The sequence below is a fragment of the Lissotriton vulgaris genome, chromosome 11 (genome assembly GCF_964263255.1).
Source record: "Lissotriton vulgaris chromosome 11, aLisVul1.2, whole genome shotgun sequence".
In the NCBI taxonomy this organism is placed as follows: Eukaryota; Metazoa; Chordata; class Amphibia; order Caudata; family Salamandridae; genus Lissotriton; species Lissotriton vulgaris.
In genome coordinates this window covers 728912936-728930925 of record NC_141699.1, presented here as the reverse complement: position 1 = coordinate 728930925, position 17990 = coordinate 728912936, and the positions used below count along the sequence as shown (strand labels likewise).

The 17990-nt window shown below is 48.2% G+C and overlaps 1 protein-coding gene across 1 annotated transcript in view; it reads left to right on the top strand.

Moving 5' to 3' along the window:
* Positions 1-17990, top strand: part of LOC147683399 (coagulation factor X-like) — a 214253-nt gene that overhangs the window by 93719 nt on the left and 102544 nt on the right. The window contains exons 3-4 of the mRNA XM_086943818.1: positions 54-214; positions 364-388. Coding sequence (XP_086799944.1) covers positions 54-214; positions 364-388 — 186 coding nt within the window. The remainder of the gene's footprint in view (positions 1-53; positions 215-363; positions 389-17990) is intronic.

Here is a 17990-nt window from a genome sequence, read left to right as displayed (position 1 = left end):
GTAATTGTCACTGGACTCTAGTAAGCTTTATATATATCTGCTGGTTTTCTTAGTGTTCATTAGAAGAAATGAAGCCAATAGAATTCTTCGGGTTCAAAAACGCTCAAACCAGTTTCTAGAAGAGATTAAGGCAGGAAACCTGGAAAGAGAATGTTATGAAGAGACCTGCTCTTTTGAGGAGGCCAGAGAAATCTTCAAGGCACAAGAGAAAACTGTAAGTTTTGTCTGAAATGGATTGTTACCAAAAGCATTGTACATCTCCAGCGGTAGAAATGTTAGATTTAATTGTGACGTCCGATTTAGTACCTTTTGATCTTATTACAAGCTTTTGTGATGACTAATGCTTTTCATCTTCTCTTGCAGACCGAGTTCTGGTTTCATTACAAAGGTGAGTAAAGGTGCTCCCGGTGCAAGAGAGTACTGGTTTTGCAGTGCTTCATTCGTAAAAGAATAAAGGCCCGATGTAGGTGCCCTAATACCGGTCGGAAACGGCCGAATTCGGCCGTTTTCGACCGGTATTACGGTTTACAGATGTAGGGCATGCATTTACAGAATCGGCATTTTACCGATTCTGTATTTACCGATTAGGTAAAATTACCGAATCGGTAAATACAGACTCGGTAAAATACCGATTCTGTAAATGCAGATGTAGCTGGCACATTCGGTATTTTACCACCCAATCCAATTGGGTGGTAAAATACCGAATAGAGGTGTGCATGCACATCTGTGCATGCACACCTTTGCAATGTGACACACAGACATGCCCTTAGGGCATGTCTGTGTGCCACATGGCACACAAGTCCGGAATTGGGGTGCTAGAGGGTGTCAAAGTGACACCCCCTGCACCCTTGCAAAAATCGGTAATTACCGAATCGGTAAATACCGATTCGGAAATGACCATTGATTCCTATGGGCTTCAATGCCCATAGGAATCAATGGGCTTTACCGATTCGGTATTTACAGAATCGGTAAATACCGGATCTTAACGATTTGGTATTTACCGAATCTGAAATACCTACATCCCCCCCCCTCCATTTTACCACTTCTTAAATACCGAATCGGTATGATTCGGTATTTAAGAAGTGGTAAAATGAACTTACCTACATCGGGCCCTATGTGCCTAGCCCAATGTTTTGCTCAGAAGCATCAATCAGGGTACCGAATTCCAAGGTAGCACAGTCATATTTTTACTTCATACCTTTTTAATAGACCACCAGACACTCCCTGCTTTTTTATTTCACTCGTGCAGGTCCTTTTTCGTTTCTGCTTTCTGTCTTTTTCACTTTTTTGTCATTTTTCTCTTTCTCCTTCCATCCCCCTTTGTGTTTTTCTCTTTCTTGCTCTGGATCAAAGTCTGTTGAGGAAAAATAAATGCCTGTTCCCCAAAACCAGTGTTGGTGAGCCCCACCTGCTACCACTAATTAAACACTGTGGTGGGGTATAAAAATAAGAGAAAGGTATATCTGTTCCTGATGGAAACTGGGAGCAAAGAGGAAACACATAAGAAAGGAATAAAGAAGCAATATCAAGTCAAAGATGTTGTGTCAGATGAGAGGAATGTAGGTGGGGCTGATAAAGGAGTGAGAGAATGTGAGGATCCTTAAGCTAGTAGGAAAGTAAATAGTACGCGTCACTCTCTGTAGAGGCTCTTTTATTGATCAGTAACACCCAAAAAAGCCACATGAGCTATCCAGGACTAACAAAAGGGAGGACCAAAGAACATTCAAGTCCACCCAAAAATTGTTACATTTGAATTTCTGCATAAGTGCAGTTCCACTTAGGAGTAGGATTTGGTTTCTTACATGTCAGTGGCTTCCATCTTTTACCAGGTATTTTCCCATTCTGAGTGCAGGGTTGACGGGAAGGTAGTTTGGAGAGAACTGTCTTAGGACTACCTGCACAAAATTCATTAACGTGCACAATTGATTCCTATTGCTGTGATCAGATCTTTCTACTTTACATTATTGAGAACATTTGGAAAGCACTCAAAATATTTTTGGGGGGAGAGCATCATTGCTCAAACTTACCATGAAAGCTGAGGCTGCATTCTTGGCATAAGGTTTTCGGAAGGCATATTGGGTAGCCCAAGTGCCCTCTTTGTAAATGTTATTCGAATGAACATGGTATGTAGCGCTTTTGAGGGACCCATGTCACTTTTGCATTAAAATGCCCTTACATTGCCTTTCTTACATTCCAATTATAGTTTTGCTGGTCAATTGTCATATAATGGGCCTGGTTGCCTTTCTCAAATTCCTTATAACGCTCAGTTTAAAACCTGAGGGTTAACCTGAGATCCAGAAACTAGAGATCTCTCTCAGGATATAAAGATAAAAGAGGTAAGAAATTCATGTGTTTAAAGTAAAATACAGATAGCACCTTAAGTAAAAGCAAAGAACGGATGTCATGCGCAACTTGACCACATAAGGCATATGCAGCATGTCCACCTATCTGGCTAGGTGCAGCCATCTTCCATGAGACTAGACCATCTGAATTTTTGGTGGTTGACATTGTTTTATGTTTAAAGTATTTTATTGCAGTTCCAAATAAAGCAATACAAAACAACAAAAAACAAATGAATATCGTCGTCTCGATACAGGATAGCGTGAAGCTGCCGCTCTACTGGAGCGCGACCGGCATGCAAGGCTCTGCTATCGCATTGTCCATCTGAGCTCAGTGCCAGTCGCGTATGCTTCAATGACAACCACAAAAACCAAACATCCCATTCCCAACTCCCCCCCTCACCCCTCCCTCCCAGTCCCCTCCTCCCCCCTCCCTTACTGTGCGGATTTTGTCCTCCCACACCATCCCTGCCGTGTGTCCACCTTTTCCGCCCACCATCCCTCTCAAACACCCTAATTAACCAGGGGCTCCGGGGAAGTTAATCGTAACAGCCGGAGGTATCGAGGACACGTAAGTTCCGTGAATTCTGTCCTCAGTAAAGAGTGAAACGGCAGCCACAGCTCCTCAAACTTGTCTGCCTCCCCTGCTGCTATCAAGGACAACTTTTCCATCCCCAGGACATGCCATAGCCTATGCAGCCAACCGGTAACATTGGGAAGCGTGGTAGTACGCCAGTGGATGAGGATGTTCTGGACCGCAGATCCCAAAGCAATCGCGATCTGCCTCCCCCTACGAGACCTCAGAGGGTACATCAGCCCGTTGGGCAGACCCAACAAGACATATGCCAGGAACCGAGGCAGTTCAATGCTAAAGCGCAGGTCAATCTCGTCCAGAACCTCCTTCCAATAAGGACTCAGTAAAGGGCAGTCCCACAGAACATGTGTCAATGTGCCTATCTGCCCGCAATCTCGCCAGCAGGTGTTCGTAATGTTACGATTCATTTCATGTAGTCTCTCCGGCGTGTAGTACCAGTATGTGGATACTTTCGTAAACGTTTCGGTGAGTCCGGTGTGATATGCGGAGTGTCGCGCCTGGTAGGAGATATGATCCCACTCCACGTGACTCAAAGTCCTACCCAGTTCCCGCTCCCACTGTTCCCGCCCAGGGTTATAGATGTGGAAAGGAGAAGGCTGTAGAAGCTTATAGAGATCTGAGATGAGCTTGGAGTCCGAGGAGCGCGTCACAAGCCACCTCTCTTAAGGTGTGAGCTTACGGTCGGCCAGCCCACGCACTTGCGGCTGAAGCACCCGATGATGTGCCTGCATATACCGCATCCGTTCAGTCTCAGGCAGATGATACTCCCGTCTAAGATCCTGGAACGAGACGACACCGTCCGGGCCGTACATGTGAAACAGTGTGCTGCATCTAGCCGACCGCCAATGCACAAAGGCCCCGGCCTCCATCCCGGGTTGAAAATCTGGGTTCCCCACCAGTGGCGTAAACGGTGAAGGGAAGGTAGTGAGTTCGCGCGCAGCATTCGTGGCGTCCCAGACTCGCATCGGGACTCTTGTGATATAGGATGCGTATAGATTAGGGGGCCTGTGAATTCTTCGTAGGAAGGGCACCTCTTGCAGGGTCCTACCCGCCACCGCCTGGTCCTGGAACAGCTAATGTTTGTCTGATTCCCATCTGCTCCATTCCACAAGATACCGGAGTTGCGCCGCCTGAAAGTACTTGTGAAGATCTGGTATACCCAGGCCTCCAGATTCAGGGGCCAGTGTGGATAAGGCCCTCTTCAGTCTGGATTTGTGGCCCTGCCAAACGAAACGCCCAATATCCGCCTGAGTCTGCCAGATCCACCCTTTCGAGGGTTGAAGTGGCAGGGCTCGAAACAGGTAGAGTACTTGCGGCAAGAGAGTCATCTTGACTGCTGCTATTCTGCCCAGCAAGGATAGCGTTCCTCTGTTCCAGTGGGTCATCTCCTCCTTAATTTTCCTGCATAAGGCTGCGTAGTTCGTGGACACCATGGCGGACAAAGAGGGAACCCAGCAGAATGCCCAGGTAGGGGACCAAGTCCTTGGACCAATGCATGGGGAAACTGCCTTGCAGATCGGTTCTCGTGACAGCGGACAGTGAGATGTCAAGGGCCGCTGATTTCCCCATATTCATCTTAAAACCCGCCACCGTGGCAAAGTCCTCCAGTTCGGCAATACAGGCGGGGAGTGCCCTTTTTGGGTCTTCGAGTGTTAATATCACATCGTCCGCGTAGAGGCTGATGGTATGAGTATACCTCCCCATCCGCACTCCGATGGCGTCCGGGTTCAGACGAATCCTCTGGGCGAGCGGTTCCATGTAGAGAGCGAAGAGCAGTGGTGACAGCGGGCACCCCTGTCGAGTGCCTCGCTCTATCGCAAACTTTTGGGAGCTATAGCCATTCAGCCGCACCACCGCGGACGGGAATCTATAACAATTGAATACCAGGGTGCGGAATTTCTCCCCTATGCCCACCTTGGACAGGACCTTCTCTAGGCTTTCTCCGCGTCAACCAACAGCAGCATCCGCTCCCCAGGGATTCGGGAGGCCTTCTCCAGGATATGGACCACTCTCTTAGTATTATCTACCGTTTTCCTCCCAGGGACGAACCCCGCCTGATCTGGATCCACCAATCCCGGCAGGTGAGGTGCCACACGCACCGCCAATATCCCCGTGTTGAGCTTAAGGTCCACATTCAATAGGGAAATTGGCCGGTATGATCCGCATTGAGACCGGTCCTTTCCTGGTTTGGGGATAACCGATACCGTGGCTTGGAGCATATCCGGAGGGATAGCTCCCGGCTCCGAGAACGAGTTAAATAGGTGCACCAGAAGCGGCGCCAGCTCATGGCAAAACGTCTTATAGAAAAGGGGGGTGTATCCGTCAGGGCCCGGGACCTTCCCGTGCTTAAGCCGAGAGATAGCTGCGATCACCTCCTCACTTCGAATGTCCCGTTCTAAGTATTCCGCCTGCTCCGAAGTAAGGGAGGGGAGGTCCACTGAGCCCAGGTAGTCAATTCAATTTCAATCTTTATTTCGTTGCATTTGCAACATAAAAGATAACACAGAATATACAATTCGTAATAAAATATACACAATATCAATTCATACATTATAATGAGCATCCTACTATATAAACTACATTGCATCTACATTTCATCATAGTTGGACGCATTGAGTTACATTTCTTCATGTTTGGACACATAATTTTGCAGTTCCGGGTTTGGCGCAGAGTTAATTAAATATTAAAATATTTAAAAACAGTAGAAAAGTTAAAAAAACATTAAATTGATTTATAGCAGCCAAAAAGTAAAAGGTACAATGCCTAGGCAATATTCATGTTTAAGGAAAGCCCAATTGAACGGTTTTTCATGATTAAAATGAAAGAGATGATTTCCTTCTACTAAAGTAAACGGACAATAAAAATTTACTAATCCCGAACACAAATACTTGGCTAGTATCTGTGCTTAAGATCCTGCCAGCTTCCGTATGGGAAATAGAGCCAATATTACGGCACAAGGGGACTATCCATCTTTTCCTTGCCTTGCCGTAACTAGGGCAAAAGAACAATATGTGGAAGATATCCTCCCTTTGATAGTTGGTGCACAAGCTACAATGGTCTTTATCTGTCTTTCCCCATCTTTTCTCAGTTACCTTTATCCTCAGCGTTCCATACCTAAATTTTAGGTATAAGGATTTGGCCAATGGAGGCTGGATTTCATCAAGAAATTGTTCAAAAGATGCCTCATTTTTTACCAAAAGAGATTTTTCTGTGAGTGGACCGTGTGTTCTTGTACACACGGAATCATGACTCACGTATGACCAAAAAGTTAATTTAACAATTTTCTTGGAAGCTGAGTTTAGAGAGCCAGGCTCATTCCAAAAGTGTGTCAATCCGAGCTTGATAAGCCAATTTTTTACATGCTTAAACCAAAAAATCTTGTTATCTCTATCAAGCTCTAGTACTTCCTTCAACCCATTTTTATAGTCAGATAATTCCAAAGTTGTCCATAATCTGACCCACAACAGCAATGGTCTCAGTATAGCGTGCTGATCTGTGTGTTTAATATTTAGGTCAAGGAATAAGGGTATCAATGGGGTATTGGTTGGAACTTTTAATAATCCCCTGATAAATTTATTCTCCAGTACTTCAAAGGTTTTTTTGCATACCGGCCCCCAAATTTCCGCCCCATACAAAGAGGCAGATTGAACCTTATATTTAAAAAGCTCTATTGCTGGGGTGACTGCCTTGTTCACACTTTTATTGTACCTCTGTGTTATTGGAAAAGAGTTTTGTTTGAACACCAATTTTGATTTTTCCAGTTGTGGGCCCCATCCCATTACAGAGTCTAGCAAGACCCCCAGATAGGTAAAACTGTGCTCGTAGTCTAATTTTTGCCCATTTAACATCAAATTCCTTTTAAAAGTTTTGTGCGGGTTTAGGGCCATGTATTTTGTTTTTTTTATGTTAATTTCTAATCCTTTATGGACGCAGTACTTTTGGAACCTATCTAATAGGGTCTGTAGACCCCGTGGCGTTTGTGAAATTAAAATGGTGTCGTCCGCGAAGAGGAGGGACGCAACACGTTCCCCTCCCAGTCGGGGCGAATCATTGTCACAATTTTCCATGTAGGTTGCAATATCATTTACGTACAGGGAGAAAAGCGTAGGGGCCAAAACGCAACCCTGGCGCACTCCCCTTTTTATGGGGATCGGGTCTGTGAGTTCCCCATTTGGGCCCCACCTGACCTTAGCGTAGTTCTCCTGATGCAACCCCATCACAAGTTTTAATAATTCGCCTGGGAGTCCTTGCCTATTCAAAGTTTCCCACAGTAGATCACGTGGGATTAGGTCAAATGCTGCTCGTAGGTCTACAAAGGTCACATACAAGTGACCTTTGCGGATTATGACATATTTCCAATACAAGCAGCATAGCCTAAATACTTGGTCAATAGTACTTGTTTTATTCCTAAATCCCGCCTGATATTTAGATAAAATTGACTCCTCCTCCAACCATGAATTTATTCGATTTAAAATGTGCATGGCATATATCTTCTGCGTAATATCTAAAAGGCTAATGGGGCGGTAGTTGGCTGGGTCGTCACGGTCCCCTTTTTTAAAAATGGTGATGATTTCTGCGCCATTCCATGTGTCCGGAATATGGTCGCTAGCCGCAACTATATTAAATAGATGGTTTAAATAGGGTGCCCAAACATCTATATTTTACAGATACAGGTCACCAGGAATTCTGTCAAGCCCTGGCGCCTTCCCTTTCTTTACTGTGGTAATTGCTGTCTCTGTTTCTTGTATAGTAAAGACTACCGGGTGGGTGTTAGCTGGTATTATGACCGAGGGTACGTCAATTGTAGCGTCAGTTGGAATTTTTGCTGCATACAATGACGTGAAGTGCTTAACCCAAGTATCCTCATCTAAATATACCTCCCTGGAGCCTTTCTCCCGTTTATTTTCCTTAGCTGCCAATTCCCAAAATTGTCTCTGGTCCTTGTTTTTAGCGGCTGTTAACATACTGAGCCATATTTCCTCATCCCATGAGGATTTTGCTCTTAGTAATGTTTTGTTATAAGCCTTCCTTTTGTCTCTAATTTCTAACGGACCTTCCCCTTTAACAGCTTTGATCAGTGCAGTTTTGGCAAGACGGCATTCCTTGTTATACCAAGGTTTGCCTATGGATTGTACATTAGTCCTGCCAGCACCTTTTTTAGGTTTTTTTGTAAGAATTTCTAATAATTTGCTGAAAAGGGACTTATGTAACTCGATAAATTCTTTAGGGTCGCAGCTATGGGGACAATATGAGTCTAGGGTATCTGAAAAAATGCTGTAAATATTGGCCAATAGGTCCTCTTTTTCTAATACGAAGGCCCATTTAACCGCCCTACGGTTGTTACTGAGGACAATATTATCAGTTATGGATGAGGATGCTAGGCTGTGGTCTCCCTCCGGGATATCAAACCCCTTTAACATGCTTAGTAAGAAGTTCATTTCAAGAGGGCGATGGTCACTTTCGTATCTCTCTTTGACCTTCAGGTCTACTGTAAAGGGCCAAAGGTCAAAGGAGACGATAACATAATCTAAGTTACTTCCATAATCGCGTCTCTTGAAAGTAGTGGCTTTCGGGCTGTCGGAAGGCATGCGGCCATTACATGCTCTCAGGCCGTGTGAAGTCAAGAACCTTGTAATCTGCAAAGCCAATGTAGTACCGGCCACCATACTATTCTCGTTCAGGGCAGGTATTCCATTGGCCGTATCCTCCTCTTCAAACAATTGAGCTATCCCTGTGATTGGTTCGAAATTACAATTCAAATCTCCACATAGGATAACACTTGCCTCCGTTTTTAGTGTATCCATAAATGACTCTAACTTCCCTATGCATGAGGATTCCTTGTGGGAAGACTGAGGACTGTTATATACATTAAGAAGATAGAACACCCTGTTATCCACTGTCGTTACTTCCAGACAAAGAATGTCTGGAGAGTCAGTGTTAATCATTTTAATACCTAATTTAATGGAAACATTGACCCATACTAATAAGCCTCCAGATGCACGACCTCTTCGGGATGGCACAGCCTCTATCTGGTAGGTTTTGTAACCAACCCTGTGCATTTGTACTGTAGCCCATGTTTCCTGCAATACACAGATGTCAAAGGTGTTCATGTATATATTCCAGTCAGGGTCGCTTAGCTTCGCACGTACCCCTGCAATGTTCCATGATACAAGATTAAACAAGGGAGGTCCCTTTTTCAGATTGTGGGGCACAACGGGTAAAGCAACTGGCAAACCCCTATTTACATCATCAGCACCTATGAAAATGGGGCATAAATCCACCTTAGGGCAGCTATTATCTTTTCTTTCATGATGATATTCCAAAGTACGTGGCACATTTTCATTCCCCCCGGAATCTCTACTTTTTTGACATGAGGAAAACGATAACAAAAATGAACCCTCATTTGCCCCTGGAGACGCTACAGGTAGAGCAACAGGCAATCTACTAAGTATTTCATCACATATTACAACAGTGCATGAACCTAGTTTTGGGCTACTAAATCCTTTTTCCTCAGTACATCCCAAAATACATGAAACAATTTCAATACCCCTGTTATCTTCCATACTCTTTGAACATCAATCGCACTCCTCCAGTCCACTGAATGCCTCAAACCTGTTTGATAGTTCTAAGGGAGTGAATGGGAAAAGGTGGGACATTTTTCCATTCCCTCCTAAATTATGACTAGTTGGTAGAATGTTCCACCCATGCATCACAGGAGGTGGAGCTAATTGATGCAGGTAGGCGGGGTTCTTAGCTGTTTCCATGTTTGAAATGTGGACATTAAAGGGGATATTGTTGTTTAAGTGTTGGGGGGGAAATACAGTGGATCTTGGGTAGAAATAAGTCAGTGGGCGTGGCACTATGCAGCTGTTTTCATTACCATAGGGCCAGCTCAAAATATATTGGACCGCCTTTCTGTCCCTGAAGTTTACGACTACAATGTCACCCCCTATGTCTTTTGTTCTTCCACCCAACCAAGACAGACGGCGAACGTGGACTATTTCGCCATTTACATAATTAGCTTTGGGTCTGTACAATGACAACCGCCACCGTGGCAAAGTCCTCCAGTTCGGCAATACAGGCGGGGAGTTCCTTTTCGGGTCTTCGAGTGTTAATATCACATCGTCCGCGTAGAGGCTGATGGTATGAGTATACCTCCCCATCCGCACTCCGATGGCGTCCGGGTTCAGACGAATCCTCTGGGCGAGCGGCTCCATGTAGAGAGCGAAGAGCAGTGGTGACAGCGGGCACCCCTGTCGAGTGCCTCACTCTATCGCAAACTTTTGGGAGCTATAGCCATTCAGCCGCACCACCGCGGACGGGAATCTATAACAATTGAATACCAGGGTGCGGAATTTCTCCCCTATGCCCACCTTGGACAGGACCTTCTCTAGGCTTTCTACGCGTCAACCGACAGCAGCATCCGCTCCCCAGGGATTCGGGAGGCCTTCTCCAGGATATGGACCACTCTCTTAGTATTATCTACCGTTTTCCTCCCAGGGACGAACCCCGCCTGATCTGGATCCACCAATCCCGGCAGGTGAGGTGCCACACGCACCGCCAATATCCCCGTGTTGAGCTTAAGGTCCACATTCAATAGGGAAATTGGCCGGTATGATCCGCATTGAGACCGGTCCTTTCCTGGTTTGGGGATAACCGATACCGTGGCTTGGAGCGTATCCGGAGGGATAGCTCCCGGCTCCGAGAACGAGTTAAATAGGTGCACCAGAAGCGGCGCCAGCTCATGGCAAAACGTCTTATAGAAAAGGGGGGTGTATCCGTCAGGGCCCGGGACCTTCCCGTGCTTAAGCCGAGAGATAGCTGCGATCACCTCCTCACTTCGAATGTCCCGTTCTAAGTATTCCGCCTGCTCCGAAGTAAGGGAGGGGAGGTCCACTGAGCCCAGGTAGTCTGTCTCCGCTTGCGCTGAGGGGGTCGCGCCTGCATATAAATCGGCATAGTAGCGGCGAAAACCGTCTGCTATCTGGCTGTCGTCCTGGACCGTCACTCCGGCGGCAATCGTGAGCTCCTTCACCCGGTGTTGTTGGTGCGCTACACGAAGTTTATTCGCCAGGAGCCGACCACATTTGTCTCCCCCTGTGTAGTGTGCATGCCTCAGGCGCAACGCCGCGTATTCCACCCTGTCCATATCTAAAGCCGATAGAGACTTCCGAGCTGCCTTAAGTTGCTTCCAGACCCTGGGGGCCCCAGTTCTTTGATGCACCTGTTCCAGCTCACGGACCTTACTTGTAAGGTCATCTCTCACGCATTGCCGTTCCTTATTCTCCGCTGAGGAGACGGCAATAAACTCACCCCGGAGCCCCATTTTCAGTGCGGCCCACTGTGTCGCCCGAGAAGTGTCGTCATTGTCATTGTGCTGCAAGTAGTCGCGAATTGCTTCCCGTACCTGTTGTACCACTGTCTTTTTATGTAAAAGCGTGTCCCGAAGGTGCCACACCCTCCGTGGAGGAATCACCGGTGGCAGCTGAAAAGTACCCGAGACAGGAGCGTGATCTGAAAGTGATAGAACCCCTATTTCCGAGGCCGTGGCAAGGTCGTAGACCGGTCCTGTGACTAAAAGATGATCCAGTCTCGCGTAGGTTTTATGGGCGTGCGAATAGTAGGAGTAGGCCCGAGCGTTGGGGTGAAGACGGCGCCACAGATCGTGTAGATCAAGGTCGCCCATATGGGACTTGCCCATTTGCGAGATCTCTCCCGTTTGGGGGGATCGCTGCGCCGATCTGTCTATAGACGAATCAAAAACCACATTCAGGTCTCCACCAATGATTATGTGTCTATCCGAGGTGGCCGTAATGTCCACCAAGGCCGAGTGAAGAAACCGCTCCTGGTGGTCATTGGGACTGTAGATCGAGCTCACTGTAAACACCAAACCCCGGCCTTGACCCTATAAGCTAGGAGCCTCCCTTTCTGTTCCGCCACTTTATGCAAGGTCTCCCCCTTGAACGCCAATAGGTCCAATGTCCCAGTCCGGTCCGGTACGGACAAGTCTGTGGAGAGTTACAGAAGTGGACGTCCAGCCACCACGTACCCACCCGTCCCCCCCCCCCCCCGGGCCCCCGAACCTGCATCATAGTTGAAGCGATGTCGATCTCCCCCCGGAGTTCCTCTCAAGCTGCCAGCACTACCTCACCAGTAGCCGTGTCTCTGGCCACTCCTCGCACTGCGCTGTCCATTTCCGCCCGAATAGTAGGCGAGTCCGGTCTTGTAGAGGAGGTGGAAGGCCGGCGACCAGGGACCGACTGCCACCCATCCCTAGTGATGCGACGACGGCGTGGGGTGGGGGCATCCTCATCTGTTGCGGTGATCCCCAGCACCCCGCAGGTGTCCTAAAGCGAGCGCAGCAGATGCAAGGTCCCATTCCAGCGGAAAATGTGGCGGAAGGGGTGGCCCCAGGAGTACTGGGTGTCATGTTCCCGTAGGAAGTCAGTCGCTATTTTAAAGGCTTTACGTTTCTGCAGTGTGACCGCTGATAAGTCTTGGAAGAGTGCCACCCGAACACCTCTAAACTCCAGGGACGGCTTGGATCGAGCTTCGCGAAGGATTCGTTCCCTCAGAGGGTAGTTCGGCAGGAAGGCCAGGATATCGGGGGGAGGTGCCGCAGACCGGCGCCGTAGGCCCACTCTATGCGCCCTATCTATCCGGACAGGAAAGTCGGCCGGTTCATCCAATATCTCTCTGAACAGGTCTCTCAGATAACCAGCCACGTCTTCCCCTTCTTCTCCAGAAGGTACGCCCCGGACTCGAATGTTGTTTCTCCTGGATCGGGTTTCTAAGTCCTCCGCATGGGACTGAAGATCGATCGGCTGGTCCCGCAGCCGTATCACCTCCTGCTGGAGCTGCGCAATCTCTTAGTCTCTGGCGTGACCGGCTTCTTCTACTGTGGTTACTCTCTCACCCAGGCCGTCAACTTCCCTCCGCACCTCTCGGACCTCTCCCGCCACCTCCTGCTTCAGCGCCTGAAAATCCTCTTGTAGGGAGCTGAAAAGAGACTCCAGGAAGGACCTGGTGACCGGTGGCTCCCCTCCGCCCGCCCCCTGGGAGCTGCTTGGTTGGCCCGGGGATTGCTGCCCCCTATCTTGTTTCGCGTTGCTTCTGCTCAACATGTCCGGCAGAGTACGATCCCCCTTCCTGTTCCCTTTGTTACCGGCCATCCTGTGTGAGATGGCGCTTTCCTTGGTAGCCTGTAGCGTCTCTGAGCAGCCGTGTCCTCCTTCCTTGTCACCGGAGTACCAGCGGACCGGCCCGGGCCACTGCCCAGCACCCCTCGAGGCTCTTCGACACAGACCGTGTGTCAGTCACCCCAATGTCCAGCTGCCCGTTGGGCTCTCTAATCCAGATTCCGGGCTAGCACCACGCCCTGCACCTTCACAGACGGTATTGTAGGCCTAAGCTCCTCTGAGCTCCTGGGTACCCAGCGCGCAAGGCAGTCGCCTACAGTGTCTCTCTCCCTGTGGTGAGGGTCGCCTCTGAACAAGGCACGACGCCCAGGGAACCACCAAGTCTCTAGGCCAGGCGTAGGCAACACGTCCCCACCCTCGCCGCGGCCGCGCAGGGGGGACAGGTCAGTCCTCGCTCTATGTGCGATCTGCCTCCACACCCCCGGCGAGTCCGAGAGAGAGCTCTCCAGGTAGGCTGCGTCGATTCAGGGCCCTCTCCAGGCCCAATTGCTTGGGTGTCAGCTCAGCGGATAGGGTCACCAACAATGGGAGGAGAGCGAAATGCACCCATCCGTGTCAGTGCATGAGGTCTGCCCGCTCCAGCCGTCCCCGGAACGGAGCCGGGGGCGTAGGCCGCAGCCGCGGCGTTGCGTGATGACACCCTTCCAGCGGCGTCTCGGTGTTCAGCCAACTCCTCAAGGCCCCCACCACACCATCAGGGCAACTCGCCCCCACCGGGACACTGCTCGACACCCTTCCGGCACCTCCAGTGGAACGAGGCAGGCCGAGGATGTCTCTCAGCGCCGTTTGATTCCGGCGTGTAGGCCGCGACCCCGGCCTCACGTAGTGCCCGACTCCGGGGCCAGCACCTCAGCTCCACCGCCTCCGGGGGTCGGTCGGATCGGCTCGCCAGGGACACCCGCGGGACCAGGTATGCGCAGCCTTGGCCGCTGGGTAGGCTCCTCAGCTCCAAAACCCCCTCGGGGCTCAGCCACCAGCGCGAGGCGAGTCCGGCTCCGCCTCCGGCCCGCGTCCCGGGCTGCTTCCGTTCTTGGCACAGTCTCTGGAGCCCTCCGCTAGCAGCCGCAGGTCTCTTTGTCTCCTGTAACCGAGACACAGGGGTCCCCTTACCTCCCGTTGCCGATTGGTAGCAACGTGTGGGGAGACGAGCGTGTTTTCGGCGGCTTATGGGCACAGGCTCGGAGGAGCTCACGGCGAGTGCGACCACTCACTCCGCCATCTTGGCCACGCCCCGTTGACATTGTTTTAAAGGCTTTATAAGTCAGAACTGAAATAAACCACATCCAAATAGCAAAAATGTGGGCTCTCCTAAGTGAAGAGTGCAGGCGATGAACCCCTCAAATGGCAACTGGACCTCCACATTCTAAAGCAGGTACCATTGATTGTCAGTTTCTATGAGATTTTAATAGGGAATAAGTAAGATTTATATCAATCAACTTTAATACCTGAAATATCCAAGTATGAGACAAATAACAAGTTACTACCCCCAGGACAAAGACAGGAAATAACTTGCTTGAAGAAAAATAAAAATCTCTAGTGTTGCCATCTACTGGAAAAACTCATGACGGCTTGAGCAATCTGTAGAGTATTCTTGGCGGGGCACTGGGGACCATGAACTATTCAGGCACTAGTCTGCCATCAGAGAAAGGGGGAGATTAAGAATCCAGCCTATTAACTGGAACATTGCATCCCCCTAAAAAGGACCGTGAACCATAAATATGGATTAGACCAAATTTGTCAGAGAAACAAAACATAAAGAACCATTGATGGGCCACCATGATCACTTGGACCCTCTGTCATTTTCCCACTGGTGCAGTACCTTGAAAATCCATTGATGGGAAATGCGTACAAGAATTTGCCACTCCAGTGAATCTCTGTTGAGGTATGGTACCAGAGCATCATAATCAAAATATTGTCCAATAGAAATATTGTGCACTAAATACATTTTGCAAAACGATTGCTGCAGTGGCATGATGTTATTGTACACGATAGTTAGGACGCAATATTTATGTCAGAAGGTATAGTTGCTTACAATAATCTGAGAACCTCCTTAAAGGAGCCCTTTCCCTTGACCATCCAGGAGGTATTTAAAGAAGGGTTCCTATTGGATTCTGACACACTGTGGCGTTTACCAGGCAGGAGAGCCCTTCCTGACAGAGCTACTCTTCATGGGGACTGTAAATAAGGTGCCTGGGTCTCTTTGATGACCAATCAGTGGCCTTCTTAAATGAATGTTGGCTGGAAGCAGCTATTCCACCAATTTGACTGGCAACAGATGACTTTGAGTGAAGAGCTTGCTATATTTGTGAATTTAATAAATGGCCATACTCATGTCTTTGAATGTAATTACTCTTTTGCACTACTCTAAGGAGACAAAGAATTGGCTGCCAACAATATAGATGTTATCTAAAGAAATGCATATGACATAACCACTATATACTGACCAGAGGTTGAGAATCTTAAACAAGTCAGTAGTAACAACCCATCAGAGCTATTGAGCCAGCTGGGGATAGATAGAGGACTGGCATATTCCCACCGAGACAAAGACAGTCTTATCTTTGATGCCACCAATCTTGGTCCAACCTTACCACAGAGGAGACAGGGCCCATGGTAGAGTGGAAATCTAGTACCTGTCTGATGGCTGTACTAAATGCAACTTAGCACAGCATATTTTCAGATTTCCACCCGGAAAACACCCTCTTAGAAAAGGATCAGACCCAGATTCCTTTGGCATCACTAAGCCGATGTAAAAGGAGGATAACTGCTGAAATACCCAGAAGACTCCTTTATAACTAGGATCTTGTCAACTGTGCACCTTTTCTATTATAGTATTAATGTACTAAAAGCATTTTGAGGGCACAGCTGCACTTGATTTTAGTAAATATGAAAAATGGCGCTGACCACCGGAGCTTCATAAAAAGTGACGCTCTGTAGGCGGTGAGGGCTTGTAAATATGCCCCATGATTTTCAGTGGTTCAAGATGCATGAGCAATGGCAGTAGCCTAAGTCTATGTCAACAAGAAGAGTTCTTATAATTTTATTCAAGGAAACAAGTGGCTATCCACTTTTACAGGCTAAACATACCCTTGAAGGACCTCAAACACCTTTTGGTCGATTTCTAATCGACACCACAGATACACAAGTTTCTGCTAAGTTATGTTATGTAATGTGTATTTATGTAGCATTGTCTCACCCCACAAAGGTTGTCCTGGTGCTTGGAAAGGTAATATTATTGGATGAAAGACTGAGCTGGAAGGTAGCAACAGAACCGAGTGATTCGACAGGCCTGCAAAGGCTTCAGAATAGGCAGGTGTTCAGCACTTTTTTAAAAGACAAAAGTCTGTGGTAAGGCATGGATGCAGAGAAAGGGTTTTCCAATGGTATGCTGCCAGAAAAGAAACGTCTGTCAAATCTAGCAAGATTGGCACGGGGGCTAAGGGAGATGAAGTGCTATAATAACCGTAGAATCCTGGCTGCAGCAAATAAAGAGATTCTATTTTGCAAATACAATAGTTCAGTGAAGTGGATTGCTCCAAGGGTGTGAGTGACACAGACGTTTAAAAAATGTCTGCTTAGGCACCAGGATCCAATGGTTATCAGAGCCTGAGTGACTGTTTAATGCGCCGCTAAGGGAATCCAGTGGAAGATTTTATGGCATACGTGGAGAACACCATGGTAGGATGCAGAGACTGTGGTCACTTGGGGGTATATTTTCTAGGAAATGGCGCAGCTGCAGAATGCAGTACATATAGAAGTAACAAATCAGCATTAATTAATGATTGCTTTTGTGCAGGAAGGGAGACCTTCCTGCACAAAAGCAATCTTTAATGGTGTTTTGCTCCTTCTAAGGCTATAAGGGTGCGCATGGACGGAGATGGCAGAGCAGCTCTGTTTTTATTAGACCTTTCTGCCGCCTTTGATACGTCCCCCATCAACAACCACTTGCCGGTCTTTCAAACATTGGAGTGTTTGGACGCGCCTGAGATTGGCTTAAATCCTTCTTAGAGGATCGCACCCAGCAGGTTTGGCTGCCACCATTCTCGTCGGCCCCCAGAAGGGTGTCCATAGGAGTTCTACAGGGCCCTACTCTGAGTCCTCTGCTTTTTAATATCTATATCACTCCCCTGATTTATCTTGCAGAGGAGCTGGGAGCCAAGATCATAGCCTATGCAGACGATACCCAGCTCCTCTTTACTTGGAGGGAAAACGACTTTTCCCCTGAAACAGCTCATAACTGTCTTTCTACCGTTTTTTAAATGGCTTGCACTAGCGCAGCTGAAGTTCAACGAGGACAATTCGGAGGTCCTGTTAAATGGATCCTTCCCCCCATCTTTCAGGGAGACTCTGTGGCCCTCAGAGTACCCTATGCCCAATTCAGTGGGTAACCCTGCCAAGAACTTGGGGGTATGGTTTGTGGAGGACCTTAGGTTAAGAGGCTTGCTGGGGTATAATTCGGCACACTCAAATCTCTCAGAAAGTTTCTCCCTCTGTTACCCAGGCCAGCCAAGGAAATGGTGGCCCATTCTCTGATCTGGTCATACATTGGCATACCGGGCTACCTGCTTAAAAAAACTGCAGACAATACAGAATGCGGCAGCCAGGCTTCTGCTGGACATTCCAGGAAGAACAAGTGTGAAACAGCTTCTGCGGGATCTCCACTGGCTCCCTGTAGCCCACAGAGTTCAGTTCAAAGACCTTACTCTGGCTCATAGAGCCTTGCATGGACTAGAGCTGGCTAATCTTAGGAGGCGCTTTGCCTTCCATGTCCCTCGCAGAACTTTGCGCTCTGTCGGTCAGAGATTGGTAGTAGTCCCTCGCTTCCGCAGGACTCGTCTGGGGGGTTACTCCCTTTCTGTC